This window comes from Poecilia formosa, unplaced genomic scaffold, assembly GCF_000485575.1.
Source record: "Poecilia formosa unplaced genomic scaffold, Poecilia_formosa-5.1.2 Scaffold52, whole genome shotgun sequence".
Classification (NCBI taxonomy): Eukaryota; Metazoa; Chordata; class Actinopteri; order Cyprinodontiformes; family Poeciliidae; genus Poecilia; species Poecilia formosa.
In genome coordinates this window covers 914,009-935,573 of record NW_006799991.1, presented here as the reverse complement: position 1 = coordinate 935,573, position 21,565 = coordinate 914,009, and the positions used below count along the sequence as shown (strand labels likewise).

The 21,565-nt window shown below is 39.4% G+C and overlaps 2 protein-coding genes across 5 annotated transcripts in view; both read left to right on the top strand.

Annotated features, from left to right (window-relative positions):
* Positions 1-8,949, top strand: part of cacna1ea (calcium channel, voltage-dependent, R type, alpha 1E subunit a) — a 98,747-nt gene extending 89,798 nt beyond the window's left edge. For 2 of the 3 annotated variants that reach the window (XM_016671809.1, XM_016671808.1), the window contains exons 39-47: positions 3,289-3,385; positions 4,938-5,043; positions 5,141-5,248; positions 5,399-5,499; positions 6,940-7,046; positions 7,161-7,344; positions 7,762-7,890; positions 8,137-8,284; positions 8,723-8,949. In XM_016671809.1, the coding sequence (XP_016527295.1) occupies positions 3,289-3,385; positions 4,938-5,043; positions 5,141-5,248; positions 5,399-5,499; positions 6,940-7,046; positions 7,161-7,344; positions 7,762-7,890; positions 8,137-8,284; positions 8,723-8,925 (1,183 nt within the window). In that variant the 3' untranslated portion in view covers positions 8,926-8,949. Of the gene's footprint in view, positions 1-2,439; positions 2,537-3,288; positions 3,386-4,937; positions 5,044-5,140; positions 5,249-5,398; positions 5,500-6,939; positions 7,047-7,160; positions 7,345-7,761; positions 7,891-8,136; positions 8,285-8,722 lie in introns of all 3 variants that reach the window. The other variant, XM_007552798.2, reaches the window with a different exon arrangement.
* Positions 827-20,805, top strand: LOC103138483 (voltage-dependent R-type calcium channel subunit alpha-1E-like). 2 transcript variants are annotated; one of them, XM_007552682.2, is made up of 11 exons: positions 827-1,123; positions 8,966-10,385; positions 12,787-12,892; positions 12,990-13,097; positions 13,248-13,348; positions 14,789-14,895; positions 15,010-15,193; positions 15,611-15,739; positions 15,986-16,133; positions 16,543-16,724; positions 17,638-20,805. In XM_007552682.2, exons 2-11 carry the CDS (start codon positions 10,215-10,217, stop codon positions 18,193-18,195), a joined length of 1,794 nt encoding a protein of 597 aa, XP_007552744.1. In that variant the 5' UTR covers positions 827-1,123; positions 8,966-10,214; the 3' UTR covers positions 18,196-20,805. The 2 variants fall into 2 exon arrangements, with proteins under 2 accessions (XP_007552744.1, XP_007552745.1); XM_007552683.2 differs by having other exon boundaries at positions 828-1,123; positions 8,966-11,234.
* The last annotated feature ends 760 nt before the right edge of the window (positions 20,806-21,565 follow it).

Here is a 21,565-nt window from a genome sequence, read left to right as displayed (position 1 = left end):
GGCAAAGACAGAAAGAGCAAACGAACAACAACCAAATCCCTGGAAGTGGATTTTGGAAACTTCAAGCAAGACAACCAACTATAGCAGTTTCAATTTAATGAGGATGAAACGTTCTTATTCTTTCTAAACTCTCCTCGTTTTTCTAAACGGAAAAAGGGCTAGAAAAAAAAAGAAGCTATTTTGAGTTTTTGAAATACATTTTCTAATATTTCTAGAGGTTATTTGAACAAGATGATATAACTGCTAAGAAATTAATCAAATGTCCTAATCAAAAATAAGTAGATTTCACAAAAAGGATTGCACTTAAGAATCGTGGAGTCATTCTCATGTGTTAGAGAAACGATGAAGTTATTCAAAAACATTTTATTCATTCCTGTAAAACTTAACTCCGTAAGCAGTGCGTTGATAGTCACAGGGGCGTACTACATGACTACTACTTTATTTCCACATTTCCTGAAAGAACAGAAGTTACAGAAACCTCTCTTCTCCTACAAACTGAGTCTTTCTCAATATCTCCAGTTCTACTCCTAATCAGCTTTGCTCATATTTTATTTGCAAGAAATAATTTAATTGGATACAAAATGCCCCTGAATGAGTCATCAAAATGTTTGAATTGTTCCCACTGAAAGTCAGAAGTATCGATAACAAATATTGGGCTGTGCTCAGCAACATGCTGGAATATGAGCAAAGTCCACAGCGAAAACTCAAAAACTTAACAAAGTATTTTTGGTCGAGTTTTCAGTGCAAATATCTCGTTACACTTGAAATAAGACAAAATGAACTTACAAAATACAGGAGCTTGTTTTATGTAAATAATTCCTTAATATCAAAGAAAACGTTTTAGTTCCACTGGCAGATTATTCAAGACATTTTCCCAAATTAAAGGTGAAATAATCTGCCGTAATGGTGCAGTAGAGCAGTGAAGGTTTATACAATCTCTCTTGTTTTCTTTATTTGTTGTCCTGAAGACAGTGTACATCCTCGACAGCAGGATCAGCTGTTTGTCGTCTCAGGATGTGTGAAGCTGTTCTTTCACAACTAAACGCATTAGTGTGCATTACACTGAAGTTCTTTAAATGACTATTTAGCCAAATATCTTACTTTTAAAGAGGACTGGAGGGAAGTGTCAAGACATTATAGTATTGAGTCAGGTTCTCGTGTCTTCTGGTCATCATACTGGCTGATCTCCAAAGAGCTGAGATCTGCTCGTAAAGAAAAGTTACACCCCTTCAATGTTCCAAGATGAGAAATATGTCAAAAAGCATTAAAGAAAATAACACCGGGCGTAGCAGCTCAACATGCAAAGAAAAGTTACCAGAATGTGACGATGTTTTATTGTTGCAAACCAAGACAAAGGCAGGAAAAACTTACCTGAGGAGCATTACCTTAGAGACCTAACATACTGGCACCCCGCCCAGGAATTTAAAGCCTTCTCTGACCTAGTCTGCCTTATAATTCACTGTAGTGGAAAATTAATCGCCTGACATTACACGTGCACTGTGTCAGTAAGTAAATATTGCTTTGTATTGTATTTCCATGTAAAGTTAGTTTACTCACAATTACGCACCAGATGGTCCCTAAAATTCCCTTCAAGTTAATGTTATGTTGTTGGAAGGGAAGTCACAATGCTGCCACACAGTCTGTTGCTCATTTGGCTCAGTCACTGAGAGAAAACAAGTCGCTGCTGCAGCTTAATTTTATGGGTGAGCATAAAGGAGGAACATTTGGGTAGAGTGCTAGTTGGTTTAATTTAACGAAACAGTACATTTTCCGAGCAGAGAAAGTTTATTTTTCCATAAATTGACACCCTGACTGGTCCAGATGGTCTGGCTGCTGACTCCAGTAGAGCAGTCTGTCGGAGCAGTGGCACGATCTGTGTGCCCTTGTTGCTTGGCCGTGGTTTTTCCTCTTCTTAAATTCATAATTTGAATCATTTCATAATCCACATGTTTGCTTTCACAAATCTCACCCATGTTTCCTTGTGTGGAAGAACTTTGGGGGAAGGAAAAGTGCTCTATTCCTCACTTACTGTGTTGTCATATCTCAAGAATATATTCTGACAGTTACACATGGCATCACCTTCCACATAATTTAATGCTCTTTCTGTTATACCAGGCCAATCTCTAAAAGCTCATGTTCTGTCAAAAAAGTGTTATTATCATAGCTTAAAATATTTGCTTTGAAAAAAATGGAAAAGCAGTTTGTTCTTTATTTATGTTTTCTATATTTTCTGAGTGTGAAATATGATAATTGCTCTAAATCAAAGTAACTATGCAGCTACCAAAATTCCCTCTTAGTAAAATGATATGAATCAGAAATTAAAGTGAATGTTTTTTTTTGTTTTGTTTTTGTTATCCAGGTTGTTATGTTTAAACTTAAAGAACAGAGCCTTTTCCATCCTTGTTGTGTTCTCTATAATGACATGTGTGCTCTCTCCAGCGGTAGGATCCATTATAAGGAGATGTACAAAGTTGTACGCACTATCTCACCTCCTCTGGGCTTTGGAAAGAACTGCCCCCACAGGGTGGCTTGCAAGGTTTGGTTCCCCCATGTCAGCAAGCGTCCCTTTGGCCTCTTTTACGTGGAATCCTTCCTCACTTCCTCCTTTTCCTTTTTTCACATCCCTTCACTGATTATCACCCCCCCTGCTCAATCTTCAGGGATGTGTTACTCAGGATAAAGAATGACAGTGCTTCAGTGTCAGGGTACTAAGGCACAAAATGTCCCTCATTTGCTTGGAATCACAGTGGGAACAGTCTTAGTTTGACTAGACGCCCAAAGTTGGCTTTTGATCCAAGCTGAGGGAGTTTTGTCTCTCTCTACCTTTTGGATCTGGGGTTTATGTGTCGGCCAAATGCCACATATGCTACAGAAGGTAAGTATGTAATTTTTTTTGGACCAGATCCAGAGAGGCTGTCATTTCTTTGCTGATCCTGTTGAAGGACTCCTCCTTTCCTATGTTTCTATGCTGTGTGATTGGCATAGAAAAAATGCACTCCGGTTTATTTATCCTACTTTGCTCTCTCTGTGTTTTGTGATGCCTTAAAATAATTTTTCTCTTTTATATCCTCCATTCCTCTTCCTCTCTTGCCACCCTTCACCCTCTCCTGTGCTACTTTCCTCCACCATCCTTTGGGAATGCACTCCTCTGATTGCTCCACCCTTTTATTAAATTTCCCCTCCAACACCATCCCTGTCCCTTCTCCCTCCTCTTCCTCTCCCACCCTCTGTTTTTTTTTTAACCCTTTCTTCCTCATCTACATCCTCATGGCTACCTGGCGCCCCCAGTGGTCGTATCCATTACACTGACATGTATGAGATGTTGACCAACATGTCGCCACCTCTAGGCCTGGGCAAGAAATGCCCCTCCAAGGTGGCTTATAAGGTAGATCAAACATGAGAGAAAGGGTGCTGCCGTGTATTTCAGTCACCAGAAATAAGCGCAGTGAATCTTCATTTTGTGTGTCAGACATCAGAAAAGTAAAGCATCTTTTGTGTGAATTGTAATACAAAGATTCGCTTGTCAAAGTATTTGTCCATCAGCGATAATTTGCCTGTTTGCTTTGCATCTTGGCAGAGAAATAAGACATCATTTCTGTTTGCTGGTATCTGACGAGAGACTATCCATGTTAGCTCTGAGGCAGTTTGAGGTCATGAAAGAGAAAAGTTGCTAAACATCTACATGCCTGATGCCATCGTCAGCTGTCCTCTCGCCTTTCCTGCATACTCCTCAGCCCCCTGCGTTGCCAAGTCTGCATGTGCATGCGGCAACGGACGTGTGTTGCATCGGTTTGTTTGTTGTTCCAATGTGTTCCAGTGTGGATTATATATGTGCACGCTCAATTGCAGATTTATCTCTTTTATGGAATAAAGCTTGCAACAAGCTAGATTTTTGTTTTACGAATTACAAGAGAAAAAAGGAAATTATCTCTAAATTGTCTTGATACTTTTTGTAACATAATGTAGCTTTCTAAGAGCAATGTTTTGTTTGATGTAGCATAAAATCATAAATTATCAGCAACATGTGTTTTATTCAGTTAGCTTTTTCTGGCCCTATAAAGTTGTAATCACCAAAATTGAATTTTAGCTATTTAATTCAAATTACTCACCATGCTTCTCACAAATTGATCTTAAGAAAATAGACAGTTTTGTTAAATGTTAAATATTTGACCACTTAGACCTTTTACGCTGGTTGCCTTAAAATCATAATTTGACTGATTTTACAAGAGTTTTGCAAAGCTCCAGTCAGCCAAATTTTATTTGATTCTAAGAAAACATTTCTACTTTGAAAGTGTTAATGTTTTATATAGTTTATATCTTAATAAAAATATACAAATACTGAGGTGTTTATGCATCACAGCTTTTGCTTTTTCACAAGACAGATTATAGCTCACTTTTTTATTTATTTATTTATTTATTTTGCACTACAAAACGTGGGAATTACTTTTTTTTATCTAAATCATCTAAAAATAAATAACAGTTGTTTAAAGCTTTATATTTAGACACTTAACTGATACTAGAAATAACTTATATACTCTTCTTATTGCAGTAATTACTTCCACACTGGAAAGTGTTGTTGTTTTAGAGATCAGGGATGTGGAGTCAAGTGATCACATTTTTATCTTCTGCCTAATCAAGACCAGTCAGGGATAAAATCTATCAATCTCTTACCACCAACCAATTTCCTAAGGCATGTATTTAAATATGAGAGTGCATGCACACTTAAAACTTTCTTTCCTGTAAAAATTTTTTTGATTTTTTTTATTTTTCTCCTACACAGGGAAATAAAAGTCATTGTTCTCTTTGTAAAGAAGTGAACATTTTGTTACATAAAGGAGAGCAAGCTTTAGAAAATACCAATAAATCTGCATTTATCGTACACCGTGCGGTGTGTTGTTCCATATTGACGTACTGAGTAAACTCTCTGTTTCCATCAGAGACTTGTCCTGATGAACATGCCTGTGGACGATGACATGACGGTCCACTTCACATCCACTCTCATGGCTCTTATTCGCACTGCGCTCGAGGTCAAAATAGCAAGAGGTTGGTCATAATCTTACACCTGTGTAATAAAATATCACATAAAGCTTAAAATCTTGAGTTTATCTCTAAGCTTTTGTTTCTGCCTTTTCATTGTCAGGAGGAGAAGATCGAAATCAAATGGATTTGGATCTGCAGAAGGAAATTGGAGTTATCTGGCCTCACCTCTCCCAGAAGTCGCTGGACCTGCTGGTTCCAATTCACAAAGGTAAAAATCCTCACAGTAACCTCTACTTAGCTGTATGTCAAGAAGACATCAGCTTATTTTTGTTTCATGGATAAATAAACATGCTTCTAAATACATTTGTCTGAATGGCTAATTGTTATTGTGTGACTGTTTCTGTTTCCTCTTTCACAGCCAGTGACATGACTATAGGAAAGATATATGCTGCCATGATGATCATGGATTATTACAAGCAGAGCAAAGCCAAGAAGCTGCGCCAGCAACTGGAGGAACAAGTATTTGTTTTTTTTTTATCTTGTTCTAAGGTTTGGTTTGAACATCTCTGTGAATTTGTGTTTATATTTTCCGATGTTATGATTGATGTCCACTTCCTGCAGATGCTAGGTTCGACAAGCTATACATTTGTAAAAAAATATCTTGGGTAAATCTTATATTGTAATGTGGACACAGCTGATGGGGAAAAAAAAAACATTTTAAATGTTAAAGTGAATAATGAGTGCATGGATTCACAAATCAGACCTTGTCATGAGAAAGATAAACAAAAAAAGACCCAAATGCTGGTGAAAAACCCTGTCGTACAGAATTTAGTCAAGATTTCCTGTTAATTTTACTACATCAGGTGCACATGCTTAAAATATCCTAACATTCTGAGGCTGAAACAGGAGGTTTTCTCTCCTACTCAGTTCAGTGGAATTTCACCCTAACAGCAGCCTGCAAGAGTCTAAATAATAAATAATAATTAGAGTTAGAATAAAGCCAAATACAGAACACTAAGGGAAAAAACTCATACTCACTGTGAGGCATGGAGGTGGAAGTGTCATGGCTTGGGAATGCCTTACAGAACTTCATCACAGAATATATCAGGGGCTGGTTAAGGAAAATAAAACTGCATAGACAATAAAACTAAAGCTAAACTGGACCCTTACATATTGCAATGACCCGAAACATAACAGTAAATTTACCAAAAACTCACTGAGAATTAAGAAATGTAGAGTTCTGTAGTGATCCTGATCTCACGAGATGCTGTTTGGTGGCCTGTTATCAGGCTGTACATGCAGGAAACTCTTTAAACATCACAAAGCTGGCGGTGAAGAATCAAAAGGCAAAGAGAATAAGAACAAACAATTAGATTATAGGCTGTCCTGAATTAAGTTAAAATAAAAATGTTTGTAAATATGTTAAGGACAAAACAAAGATTTTTTTTTTTCTTATCAAGAGTAATAGTCAAGATAGAAGCCAGAAAAACGGCAAAAACATCAAAATTCACAGACTGATAAAATGTGATGTTGGTGTAATTTTCTGCACTGATTCATCCTTAGCCTCAATTTTTATTGGCCATGTTACATTAAGCACAAGGTTACCAGGGAGGGTGGGGGAGTTTACAGAGAAGCAAACATGAATGAACCAATCAGGTCAAATGAGGAAACTGAAGCTGCAACTCTACACAGTTTACAGCAGAACAGCAAATTAATAATAATTGATGCTCTGTCCAAACCCCTAGTATTACACACAATATACACCGTTTGTTAAATGAGCAAAAAAAGGAATCTCTCTGCTGTGGATGTTTTTAATTCCCCCCAGCTTTGAGTGGAAGGTTAGTCGGTAATGAAGAAACACAGTTCAAATCAATGAAGCAAGGACATGAGCTTGCTTATTACATCTTGCCATTGGTGTAGGTATTTTAATTTCCCACTTGTACTTCTGTCTCTTCTTAGAAACACGCCCCCATGTTTCAGCGTATGGATGCTTCCTCTCTTCCTCAAGAAATCCTATGCAATGCCAAGTCCCTGTCATTTCTCCGACACAGTGCCGGATCTGCTCTGTAAATATTCAGCTTTCATTCCTGTAGCATCTTTTATGTGTCCTGTATCGTTCTCTGGTAGCTCCTCTGCTCTGTTATTTTTATTTTTTTTATTTTTTTTTTAACCCTCATCAGCACCAGAGGAGGGTTTGTGGCACTCAGCCCCATTTCTCCACAAGAGATGTTCCTGCAGCCGCGGCCTCGCTCCAGAGAAGAGAAGATGGAGGAAGAGGATGAAGACTATCATTCACCATACCGCCTGTACCCCCATCCACATCACCACCACCACCGCCATCATCATCATCATTTGCATACACTGGTAGGTGTTCAGATGTGCCTCAGCTGAGACAGTCCCTTAAAGTTGAGGTTGAACCTTTACATGTTCACAGTTTTCTAGCCTAACTCGTCTTCATTCTTTGCTAACGTATCCCTGGCTGAAAGTGATTTTATTTAAATGAAGATCAAAGAGGGCAAAATACTAACGCTACATTTTTTTATATTTATTTGTAAAATGTATCCTCTTCTTTCCACTTCACAATACTGCTTTGTGTTGATCTGTCCTGTAATATGCTACTATAACACATGATTGTAATGTGACAAAATACAATATAAAGATTTATGGACACTGCTGTACGGCGGCGTATATTAGGTTAGACTCAAAGAGGCTGGGATTTTTTTTTTTTGCTGCTTCCGCAACTCCTCTGAAGAAATACTCTATTTTGTGTTGTTTGTGTAGGTGCCGGAGGTAGTGGAGTACAGCCATCTGATGCAGCAGGCCAGGCAGGACCAAACGGTTATTAAATCACCGCAGCGCACTGCATCTATCAGAGCATCCTCCATGCCCAGGCTGGCTGTTGATCCACAGGTAATGAAAAGTAATCACCTGCACTCAGTCCTAAATCCACTGCAGACCGAATATGTGCTGTGAAAATCAGTGGCCAAATAAAATCCCCAGCTGCATTTAGTGCCTTCATATTTACTGCCCCGCCGCACTGACGAGAAATAATTGACCGCAAAATCGAAGCGGCTTTCGAAACAAGAAAGACAATATCACTGTTTGGTGTTGCTGTCGGCTACTTGTCTGTCTTTGGGTCGTTTCACATGCATGAAGGCTGCGGTGTCAGAAGACGGGAGGCTGATGAAGCGCTCCTTCTCCACCATCGGAGATCAGTGTGTGAACGGCCTGTGGCAGGAGCAACACTCTCTGGAGAAAATCAGCCCTGATGGCACATTCAGAGCTCGTCAAAGGAGCTACAGAGGTTACTTCAACCTTTTCCCAAAGATAAAATGTTATGTTATGTTTCTGATGTTTTTGTTCAGAAGAATTACATCAGACAAAAAAGGAAATGACCTTGGCAAAAAACATTCAGTCAATTTTTTCTCTGGTACCATAGTTTTTACGTTTCATAAGCTTTAAGCACAACATTGAAAGTTTATGCATGTTAAGTATTAGATTTAGCTTCCAGATCATTGATTATTTTAAGTTCAGTTTATTATTTTCATTATATTAAAAAAAATCTAATTTGTATTGTTAAAAATGCATAAATAAATAGACATCAGCGCTTTTATGCGTTTGGAAATTTACCTGAAAGGAAGAACGTGTTGTTAATTACTGGAGGCTGAAAGTCACATTGAATTAATGACTGTTCAAAGGTACAAATATTTATTTTGAGTGAAATGTGAACTATCACTTCCAGGTCCCAAAATCAGCCCCAGAGAAACAAGCAGTCACGAGAGAGGGAGATCAAAAGAGCGGCGCCACCTGCTGTCTCCTGATGTGTCCCGCTGTAACTCTGAGGAGCGAAGCAGGGAGCCGTCCTGCGAGAGGAGGCAGTCCCGCTCACCGAGTGAAGGACGCGTGCACAGCGTCCAGAAACAGGTGGGAATCCAGAGCACATGATGAAGATGACTCCCAGAAAGGAGATCTTTGCATATCTTAGNTGTCAAGACATTATAGTATTGAGTCAGGTTCTCGTGTCTTCTGGTCATCATACTGGCTGATCTCCAAAGAGCTGAGATCTGCTCGTAAAGAAAAGTTACACCCCTTCAATGTTCCAAGACGAGAAATATGTCAAAAAGCATTAAAGAAAATAACACCGGGCGTAGCAGCTCAACATGCAAAGAAAAGTTACCAGAATGTGACGATGTTTTATTGTTGCAAACCAAGACAAAGGCAGGAAAAACTTACCTGAGGAGCATTACCTTAGAGACCTAACATACTGGCACCCCGCCCAGGAATTTAAAGCCTTCTCTGACCTAGTCTGCCTTATAATTCACTGTAGTGGTAAATTAATCGCCTGTGACATTACACGTGCACTGTGTCAGTAAGTAAATATTGCTTTGTATTGTATTTCCATGTAAAGTTAGTTTACTCACAATTACGCACCAGATGGTCCCTAAAATTCCCTTCAAGTTAATGTTATGTTGTTGGAAGGGAAGTCACAATGCTGCCACACAGTCTGTTGCTCATTTGGCTCAGTCACTGAGAGAAAACAAGTCGCTGCTGCAGCTTAATTTTATGGGTGAGCATAAAGGAGGAACATTTGGGTAGAGTGCTAGTTGGTTTAATTTAACGAAACAGTACATTTTCCGAGCAGAGAAAGTTTATTTTTTCATAAATTGACACCCTCACTGGTCCAGATGGTCTGGCTGCTGACTCCAGTAGAGCAGTCTGTCGGAGCAGTGGCACGATCTGTGTGCCCTTGTTGCTTGGCCGTGGTTTTTCCTCTTCTTAAATTCATAATTTGAATCATTTCATAATCCACATGTTTGCTTTCACAAATCTCACCCATGTTTCCTTGTGTGGAAGAACTTTGGGGGAAGGAAAAGTGCTCTATTCCTCACTTACTGTGTTGTCATATCTCAAGAATATATTCTGACAGTTACACATGGCATCACCTTCCACATAATTTAATGCTCTTTCTGTTATACCAGGCCAATCTCTAAAAGCTCATGTTCTGTCAAAAAAGTGTTATTATCATAGCTTAAAATATTTGCTTTGAAAAAAATGGAAAAGCAGTTTGTTCTTTATTTATGTTTTCTATATTTTCTGAGTGTGAAATATGATAATTGCTCTAAATCAAAGTAACTATGCAGCTACCAAAATTCCCTCTTAGTAAAATGATATGAATCAGAAATTAAAGTGAATGTTTTTTTTTGTTTTGTTTTGTTTTTGTTATCCAGGTTGTTATGTTTAAACTTAAAGAACAGAGCCTTTTCCATCCTTGTTGTGTTCTCTATAATGACATGTGTGCTCTCTCCAGCGGTAGGATCCATTATAAGGAGATGTACAAAGTTGTACGCACTATCTCACCTCCTCTGGGCTTTGGAAAGAACTGCCCCCACAGGGTGGCTTGCAAGGTTTGGTTCCCCCATGTCAGCAAGCGTCCCTTTGGCCTCTTTTACGTGGAATCCTTCCTCACTTCCTCCTTTTCCTTTTTTCACATCCCTTCACTGATTATCACCCCCCCTGCTCAATCTTCAGGGATGTGTTACTCAGGATAAAGAATGACAGTGCTTCAGTGTCAGGGTACTAAGGCACAAAATGTCCCTCATTTGCTTGGAATCACAGTGGGAACAGTCTTAGTTTGACTAGACGCCCAAAGTTGGCTTTTGATCCAAGCTGAGGGAGTTTTGTCTCTCTCTACCTTTTGGATCTGGGGTTTATGTGTCGGCCAAATGCCACATATGCTACAGAAGGTAAGTATGTAATTTTTTTTGGACCAGATCCAGAGAGGCTGTCATTTCTTTGCTGATCCTGTTGAAGGACTCCTCCTTTCCTATGTTTCTATGCTGTGTGATTGGCATAGAAAAAATGCACTCCGGTTTATTTATCCTACTTTGCTCTCTCTGTGTTTTGTGATGCCTTAAAATAATTTTTCTCTTTTATATCCTCCATTCCTCTTCCTCTCTTGCCACCCTTCACCCTCTCCTGTGCTACTTTCCTCCACCATCCTTTGGGAATGCACTCCTCTGATTGCTCCACCCTTTTATTAAATTTCCCCTCCAACACCATCCCTGTCCCTTCTCCCTCCTCTTCCTCTCCCACCCTCTGTTTTTTTTTTAACCCTTTCTTCCTCATCTACATCCTCATGGCTACCTGGCGCCCCCAGTGGTCGTATCCATTACACTGACATGTATGAGATGTTGACCAACATGTCGCCACCTCTAGGCCTGGGCAAGAAATGCCCCTCCAAGGTGGCTTATAAGGTAGATCAAACATGAGAGAAAGGGTGCTGCCGTGTATTTCAGTCACCAGAAATAAGCGCAGTGAATCTTCATTTTGTGTGTCAGACATCAGAAAAGTAAAGCATCTTTTGTGTGAATTGTAATACAAAGATTCGCTTGTCAAAGTATTTGTCCATCAGCGATAATTTGCCTGTTTGCTTTGCATCTTGGCAGAGAAATAAGACATCATTTCTGTTTGCTGGTATCTGACGAGAGACTATCCATGTTAGCTCTGAGGCAGTTTGAGGTCATGAAAGAGAAAAGTTGCTAAACATCTACATGCCTGATGCCATCGTCAGCTGTCCTCTCGCCTTTCCTGCATACTCCTCAGCCCCCTGCGTTGCCAAGTCTGCATGTGCATGCGGCAACGGACGTGTGTTGCATCGGTTTGTTTGTTGTTCCAATGTGTTCCAGTGTGGATTATATATGTGCACGCTCAATTGCAGATTTATCTCTTTTATGGAATAAAGCTTGCAACAAGCTAGATTTTTGTTTTACGAATTACAAGAGAAAAAAGGAAATTATCTCTAAATTGTCTTGATACTTTTTGTAACATAATGTAGCTTTCTAAGAGCAATGTTTTGTTTGATGTAGCATAAAATCATAAATTATCAGCAACATGTGTTTTATTCAGTTAGCTTTTTCTGGCCCTATAAAGTTGTAATCACCAAAATTGAATTTTAGCTATTTAATTCAAATTACTCACCATGCTTCTCACAAATTGATCTTAAGAAAATAGACAGTTTTGTTAAATGTTAAATATTTGACCACTTAGACCTTTTACGCTGGTTGCCTTAAAATCATAATTTGACTGATTTTACAAGAGTTTTGCAAAGCTCCAGTCAGCCAAATTTTATTTGATTCTAAGAAAACATTTCTACTTTGAAAGTGTTAATGTTTTATATAGTTTATATCTTAATAAAAATATACAAATACTGAGGTGTTTATGCATCACAGCTTTTGCTTTTTCACAAGACAGATTATAGCTCACTTTTTTATTTATTTATTTATTTATTTTGCACTACAAAACGTGGGAATTACTTTTTTTTATCTAAATCATCTAAAAATAAATAACAGTTGTTTAAAGCTTTATATTTAGACACTTAACTGATACTAGAAATAACTTATATACTCTTCTTATTGCAGTAATTACTTCCACACTGGAAAGTGTTGTTGTTTTAGAGATCAGGGATGTGGAGTCAAGTGATCACATTTTTATCTTCTGCCTAATCAAGACCAGTCAGGGATAAAATCTATCAATCTCTTACCACCAACCAATTTCCTAAGGCATGTATTTAAATATGAGAGTGCATGCACACTTAAAACTTTCTTTCCTGTAAAAATTTTTTTGATTTTTTTTATTTTTCTCCTACACAGGGAAATAAAAGTCATTGTTCTCTTTGTAAAGAAGTGAACATTTTGTTACATAAAGGAGAGCAAGCTTTAGAAAATACCAATAAATCTGCATTTATCGTACACCGTGCGGTGTGTTGTTCCATATTGACGTACTGAGTAAACTCTCTGTTTCCATCAGAGACTTGTCCTGATGAACATGCCTGTGGACGATGACATGACGGTCCACTTCACATCCACTCTCATGGCTCTTATTCGCACTGCGCTCGAGGTCAAAATAGCAAGAGGTTGGTCATAATCTTACACCTGTGTAATAAAATATCACATAAAGCTTAAAATCTTGAGTTTATCTCTAAGCTTTTGTTTCTGCCTTTTCATTGTCAGGAGGAGAAGATCGAAATCAAATGGATTTGGATCTGCAGAAGGAAATTGGAGTTATCTGGCCTCACCTCTCCCAGAAGTCGCTGGACCTGCTGGTTCCAATTCACAAAGGTAAAAATCCTCACAGTAACCTCTACTTAGCTGTATGTCAAGAAGACATCAGCTTATTTTTGTTTCATGGATAAATAAACATGCTTCTAAATACATTTGTCTGAATGGCTAATTGTTATTGTGTGACTGTTTCTGTTTCCTCTTTCACAGCCAGTGACATGACTATAGGAAAGATATATGCTGCCATGATGATCATGGATTATTACAAGCAGAGCAAAGCCAAGAAGCTGCGCCAGCAACTGGAGGAACAAGTATTTGTTTTTTTTTTATCTTGTTCTAAGGTTTGGTTTGAACATCTCTGTGAATTTGTGTTTATATTTTCCGATGTTATGATTGATGTCCACTTCCTGCAGATGCTAGGTTCGACAAGCTATACATTTGTAAAAAAATATCTTGGGTAAATCTTATATTGTAATGTGGACACAGCTGATGGGGAAAAAAAAAACATTTTAAATGTTAAAGTGAATAATGAGTGCATGGATTCACAAATCAGACCTTGTCATGAGAAAGATAAACAAAAAAAGACCCAAATGCTGGTGAAAAACCCTGTCGTACAGAATTTAGTCAAGATTTCCTGTTAATTTTACTACATCAGGTGCACATGCTTAAAATATCCTAACATTCTGAGGCTGAAACAGGAGGTTTTCTCTCCTACTCAGTTCAGTGGAATTTCACCCTAACAGCAGCCTGCAAGAGTCTAAATAATAAATAATAATTAGAGTTAGAATAAAGCCAAATACAGAACACTAAGGGAAAAAACTCATACTCACTGTGAGGCATGGAGGTGGAAGTGTCATGGCTTGGGAATGCCTTACAGAACTTCATCACAGAATATATCAGGGGCTGGTTAAGGAAAATAAAACTGCATAGACAATAAAACTAAAGCTAAACTGGACCCTTACATATTGCAATGACCCGAAACATAACAGTAAATTTACCAAAAACTCACTGAGAATTAAGAAATGTAGAGTTCTGTAGTGATCCTGATCTCACGAGATGCTGTTTGGTGGCCTGTTATCAGGCTGTACATGCAGGAAACTCTTTAAACATCACAAAGCTGGCGGTGAAGAATCAAAAGGCAAAGAGAATAAGAACAAACAATTAGATTATAGGCTGTCCTGAATTAAGTTAAAATAAAAATGTTTGTAAATATGTTAAGGACAAAACAAAGATTTTTTTTTTTCTTATCAAGAGTAATAGTCAAGATAGAAGCCAGAAAAACGGCAAAAACATCAAAATTCACAGACTGATAAAATGTGATGTTGGTGTAATTTTCTGCACTGATTCATCCTTAGCCTCAATTTTTATTGGCCATGTTACATTAAGCACAAGGTTACCAGGGAGGGTGGGGGAGTTTACAGAGAAGCAAACATGAATGAACCAATCAGGTCAAATGAGGAAACTGAAGCTGCAACTCTACACAGTTTACAGCAGAACAGCAAATTAATAATAATTGATGCTCTGTCCAAACCCCTAGTATTACACACAATATACACCGTTTGTTAAATGAGCAAAAAAAGGAATCTCTCTGCTGTGGATGTTTTTAATTCCCCCCAGCTTTGAGTGGAAGGTTAGTCGGTAATGAAGAAACACAGTTCAAATCAATGAAGCAAGGACATGAGCTTGCTTATTACATCTTGCCATTGGTGTAGGTATTTTAATTTCCCACTTGTACTTCTGTCTCTTCTTAGAAACACGCCCCCATGTTTCAGCGTATGGATGCTTCCTCTCTTCCTCAAGAAATCCTATGCAATGCCAAGTCCCTGTCATTTCTCCGACACAGTGCCGGATCTGCTCTGTAAATATTCAGCTTTCATTCCTGTAGCATCTTTTATGTGTCCTGTATCGTTCTCTGGTAGCTCCTCTGCTCTGTTATTTTTATTTTTTTTATTTTTTTTTTAACCCTCATCAGCACCAGAGGAGGGTTTGTGGCACTCAGCCCCATTTCTCCACAAGAGATGTTCCTGCAGCCGCGGCCTCGCTCCAGAGAAGAGAAGATGGAGGAAGAGGATGAAGACTATCATTCACCATACCGCCTGTACCCCCATCCACATCACCACCACCACCGCCATCATCATCATCATTTGCATACACTGGTAGGTGTTCAGATGTGCCTCAGCTGAGACAGTCCCTTAAAGTTGAGGTTGAACCTTTACATGTTCACAGTTTTCTAGCCTAACTCGTCTTCATTCTTTGCTAACGTATCCCTGGCTGAAAGTGATTTTATTTAAATGAAGATCAAAGAGGGCAAAATACTAACGCTACATTTTTTTATATTTATTTGTAAAATGTATCCTCTTCTTTCCACTTCACAATACTGCTTTGTGTTGATCTAACCTGTAATATGCTACTATAACACATGATTGTAATGTGACAAAATACAATATAAAGATTTATGGACACTGCTGTACGGCGGCGTATATTAGGTTAGACTCAAAGAGGCTGGGATTTTTTTTTTTTGCTGCTTCCGCAACTCCTCTGAAGAAATACTCTATTTTGTGTTGTTTGTGTAGGTGCCGGAGGTAGTGGAGTACAGCCATCTGATGCAGCAGGCCAGGCAGGACCAAACGGTTATTAAATCACCGCAGCGCACTGCATCTATCAGAGCATCCTCCATGCCCAGGCTGGCTGTTGATCCACAGGTAATGAAAAGTAATCACCTGCACTCAGTCCTAAATCCACTGCAGACCGAATATGTGCTGTGAAAATCAGTGGCCAAATAAAATCCCCAGCTGCATTTAGTGCCTTCATATTTACTGCCCCGCCGCACTGACGAGAAATAATTGACCGCAAAATCGAAGCGGCTTTCGAAACAAGAAAGACAATATCACTGTTTGGTGTTGCTGTCGGCTACTTGTCTGTCTTTGGGTCGTTTCACATGCATGAAGGCTGCGGTGTCAGAAGACGGGAGGCTGATGAAGCGCTCCTTCTCCACCATCGGAGATCAGTGTGTGAACGGCCTGTGGCAGGAGCAACACTCTCTGGAGAAAATCAGCCCTGATGGCACATTCAGAGCTCGTCAAAGGAGCTACAGAGGTTACTTCAACCTTTTCCCAAAGATAAAATGTTATGTTATGTTTCTGATGTTTTTGTTCAGAAGAATTACATCAGACAAAAAAGGAAATGACCTTGGCAAAAAACATTCAGTCAATTTTTTCTCTTTAAGCACAACATTGAAAGTTTATGCATGTTAAGTATTAGATTTAGCTTCCAGATCATTGATTATTTTAAGTTCAGTTTATTATTTTCATTATATTAAAAAAAATCTAATTTTTATTGTTAAAAATGCATAGATAAATAGACATCAGCGCTTTTATGCGTTTGGAAATTTACCTGAAAGGAAGAACGTGTTATTAATTACTGGAGGCTGAAAGTCACATTGAATTAATGACTGTTCAAAGGTACAAATATTTATTTTGAGTGAAATGTGAACTATCACTTCCAGGTCCCAAAATCAGCCCCAGAGAAACAAGCAGTCACGAGAGAGGGAGATCAAAAGAGCGGCGCCACCTGCTGTCTCCTGATGTGTCCCGCTGTAACTCTGAGGAGCGAAGCAGGGAGCCGTCCTGCGAGAGGAGGCAGTCCCGCTCACCGAGTGAAGGACGCGTGCACAGCGTCCAGAAACAGGTGGGAATCCAGAGCACATGATGAAGATGACTCCCAGAAAGGAGATCTTTGCATATCTTAGCTTGTTTTTGATTTATATATATATATATATATTTTTTTTTTTTAGAGAGGTCATTTATTGTTAATTTTGCAGGAATTTGGAGGACAATACAGTTCTTTTATAATGCAATGGACATAAGTGGTCATCAGGTTTTTCTATAATAAGTCTTAATTTGCACTTGTGGTATTGTGAGGTGCAGCAGTTTTATTTGTGACAGTTGTTCAGGACATTTAGAAATCTTTTTATCTGTTAACAATTCTCAACATCACATAAAACAAATAATATTTTTTTTTTTTTGATTGAGGACCAAAATTGCAATTTTTGTTACATTTCCTGCTGATATGTTTTATTTTTCTCACTGAACAGAAAACAAACCAAACCTTTGAAAAACTCCCCCCCCCCCACTTGACCTGTGGTGGCGCTACACCAAGAAGAAAGCAGCAGAAAAACCTCTGAAGCACAACTTCCTTCTTCTTCACAAAGTGTGAACAAAAATGAAGTGGTGTGAGATTTTAGCGATTGTACGATTTCTCTTTTGTTTTTGGCAAGATACCACAACCCATTTTTCCTAGTATCGCTAGACACAGGTGAATTTCAGTTGTATTTACCCAGAATGCCCTGCGCTATAGGAGCAGTCTCTGGTCCGCTTGACATTCACAAACGCAGAGTTCACTTCAACCAAACTGAATAAAGTACTAGGTTTTTTAGAAGGACCAAAGTTGGTTTCTCTGATCCTCATCGGGGTCTAATTTCACATTCACACTAAATCAAACGAATCAAACTTCATAGGCAATTAACCTAGAGTTTGATTGAAGCAGACTAAAAAGGGCCGAATGCACTCTCTCTGCCACTTCTCTTGTATGTCTCTTACAGGAAATAGCGACAGGAAGCCCAGCAAACTCGGCCTCAGAGTCCAGTACCCCTCGTAACCGCCGCCAGCTGCCTCAGACGCCTTCTCGTCCGCGGCCTTATATCTCATACTCTCCTCTCGTCTGCAAACCATCAACCTCTCCCACTGCTGCTCCCCTCTCCTCTGAAGGGCAGTACCAGCCTCAGGACGCCGCCGGTGGCTCCACAGAGACCTCATGGCGGGCTGAGAAGGAGAGCAGACCCCTGTCGGCGGGTCACTGTTCATCTGGAGGTCAGATTTCAGGACCAAGCCACCCGTCGCCTCACCGCTACATATCAGAGCCCTATCTCCCGTTCCATGAGGACTTCAGCGGTGATGATTCAGGTGACAGGCAGGAAACACTGACCTTCGAGTCTGCCATGGCCACCAGTCTGGGACGGGCCAACGCCATAAGCTCCGCCCCTCAGCTCAGACACTCCTGGCAGGTTCCCAATGGTCATGTCCGGAAGCACTTGGTCCAGGGGAGCCCGACTGACAACAGCGAGCTGCTAAGTGACACAGATGAGGACGACCGCTGCTAAAACTCAAGAGACAAAGATGTAAACGATGCACAGTGCTTTGGGGCACGCCGGGGCGGCTGCACAGTACCGGAGGGAGCGGGTTTATCTCCTCTGTGGCTCAGAGAACCTCACGTTCTCAGCACCGTAGCATTACAGCCAGGACTGAGCAACACCGCTGTTCATCTGGACGCCTGTGTCCGTCTTCACATGTCCGTGCGTGTCTGTAGTAGCCGAAGGGAATCTAGACGTGTGGACCTGAATGTCTGTTTCCATGTGTGTGCTCTTAATAAAGAATGTGACAAAAAAAAAAGGCGAAAAGCAGAGGGAGACCCAAACACAAGTAGCCCAATGCGCCCAAATCCATGTGTTGCAGCTCCTTCCCAAACAAGCGTTTTGTTAAAGAACAAAAATACGGTGAGAAGTCTATCCAACATGTCCAAATGTCTCCAAAAAAATCTGATTAAGTGCATTTTGTGGAAGTGAAAAATAGAGGTAGCATATACACATGTAATAAGATGAATGTATTTTAGTTTTATGTTCAGGTTTATTTGGTGGGTTGCTGTTGAGTCTTTACAGTGCATAGTTGTGGGAGGAGAAAATTCAGTGGTCGAGCAGCCAGTCCTGTTTTTCCCTGTTTACAGTAAGAGTTTCTACATGACTTGTGGGCATTACGCAGCTCTATCTTTCTGTTAAAATGTGAAAACAATGTATAAGCTTGTAAAACTGATGAGAGATGTTTTGTCTCAGGATCTGGGCACAATCCAACGTGTACTATATGGACCCGGCGTGAAGTCAAGGAAAAGCTGACAACTGAAATGTTTAATTAAGTTTCAACAAGACAGAGTCATCGAGACGGCTGAAAATTTCATTTCATCTGCTTTGCTCGCCGTCTACAACGACCGGCGAAGCCGCCATGTCCCAGTGATGCTGCCACGTGAAGCAAGCCAAATGTTTGTCCAACCTCCGCGCCTCTGTGCTGGACCGCCACTCTTGATGGCGTGGCAGAGAGCTAATTTAAGCCATTTGTTTTGTACACAGAGCTGGAGATGTGTTGCCTTCTTTCCTTTGATGATGAAATTTGTGACAAATTGTTGTCATACTGCCATACACGGACGCTTGAGCAGAGTTCACAGCCGCGGTGTTGTTTATTTCTAGCCCACTTATTGTTCCCATCATGTTTCGTCTGTAGAAACATTGTTATTGTATTTTCTGTGCTTGAGAGCTTTAGTATTTTCCACATGCATGATCATGTCTTGAAGCTGCCTGATTATTTTTGGTGTTCAAGAGGTTTTTACAGAAAACAATATTAGAAAACAAATATGTAAAGAAGTACACTATATTGCCTAAGGTATTTAGTCACTTGTCACCTAAAAATATGAACTTGAGAGGCATCTCGCTTATGTCACAGCGATTGTTATGATATTGACCCTTTCTCTGTAGCTGGAAAAGCTCGAACTTTTCTGGGAAAGCCTTCCTCAAAGTTTAGGGGTGTGTTTACAGTATTTTTTAAATCATTCTTTCAAAAGAGCATCAGTGAGATCAGACACTGATGTTGGAGGAGAAGGCCTGGCTCATGCTCTTTGCAACTTCACTTTATTTGTGAAGTTGGATGTTGGTGGAAGTAACCAATTTTTCCACACCACACTCATTCACCGATGTCACAATTTGTTTTTGGTTTGCTCTGGTTTTGTGGGTTTATTGTGATTCTTTAGCTTTCAGATTCTTCATGCTTTCTGTTCTGCATATTTCGCTTGTTTTTATGTTGGTTTCCCTGATTCTCTGTATTTTGAATTTCTGTCTATTCCTTGGTTTGCCTTCTATTAGCGTTCACTGTCTATTTATCCAGCACCATCCCTCAGTGCCTCGGCTCTCTGCTGTCCATAGCTCGTCTGCTCATTGACTCATCTGTCTTGTTTTCCAGTAATCAAACACCCCACCATAAATAGTTCTTGTTTTTTCTCATTCTGAGTCAGGTCCTCTGTAACTGACACCAGGCTGGTTTGTTTCTTGTTTGTAAATTTCCTAAGAAAGAAGCTATTTATTTTCACCTCCCTCCCTCTTACTTTCTCATCTGCTTTACCATTATGTCACAATTTAAGTATTTCCATACCTTGCTTTGTGAATCCCAACAATCATCTTGCCATTTCCAAACCATTCCTATGAAGTTGGCCATCTGAAACTCTCGTTTGGGTGGAGTATTAAAGATTAATTTAAATGGTATTAGGAGGTTGACCCAAACTCCTGAAAAAAACACAATACACACAGATTTTGTGCCTGAGTTGCAGTTGTTTGGAGTCACATCACTCTTGTGAATTTCCCAGTTGTTTGCAGAAGCAGTCTCAATGCCTTGATGCTGGGTTTAACACTCCTATGAGCAACGAGTCGACTGAAACATCAGAGCTCACCGACTGGGCTGGGTGACCCAATACTTTCAGCAATAAAGTGTATTTGTTTCTCATTCTCAGCAATCACTCTCCACATACTTTGAGCATCACAAAACTTCAAAAGGTTCGTCGTTCCCTCTGATTAAGGTGAATATTTATATCATGTGCTGTTGTGTTGTTAAAATATAACGAGTTTGAAATGTGAACCCAGGACATATTGAGACCCAGGAGCTCTCTGAAAAAAAAACACAACAACCAACAAAACAGTTTTAGCAGAAAAGTCACTGAAGTGTGTTTTACAGTAAACCGGTTGGGTTACGATCTCCCTGTAGTATATACATCGCGTAGAAATGTCCTACACATGTACAGCTCAACTTAGGACTTAACTTGAACGTCGGTCTGTACAGACAGCCTAATCTGTGCCTGGGAAAGCTTCCTGTCAAGGCTGGATTATTTAGATAGACAAGCCCTCTGGTAAATATGTACAAAATCCATCTGTCATTTATAGTACCTTTTGATTTCTACTGTAATTATCATGCTTGTTTATGACTGTTTACAGACACATTTAAAAGATGCCCTGTCTTTTCTGTGCCAAGTTAAATTAAATTAGTATGATTTGTTAACACACCGGTCTGCTGACGTGTTTCTGTAATGAAGATCATGGTGACGACTTTTAGGATGCAGATTTAGTAAGATCTTGCATTGACCCTTACAAAATAAAACTAAAAAAAAAAAAAAGGTAGAGCAAAATTTGTCTAATTTGTGTCATAAATGTGAGCTAACTTATTTAGAAACATCTTCAACAATTTTTGCATGTTTGCAAATGTTTTTGTAGTACATATGCAGATATAAAGCAATGAACCTGTGAAACAATTTTACAAACTCGAAGTAAACAAATTATTATTTTATTTGTGGATTCTAGCCTTTGGTCGTATATATATATATATATAGGCAAACGTTTTTCAGGCTGAAAAACCTTTATGTACTAAAATAGTTCAATACATCCA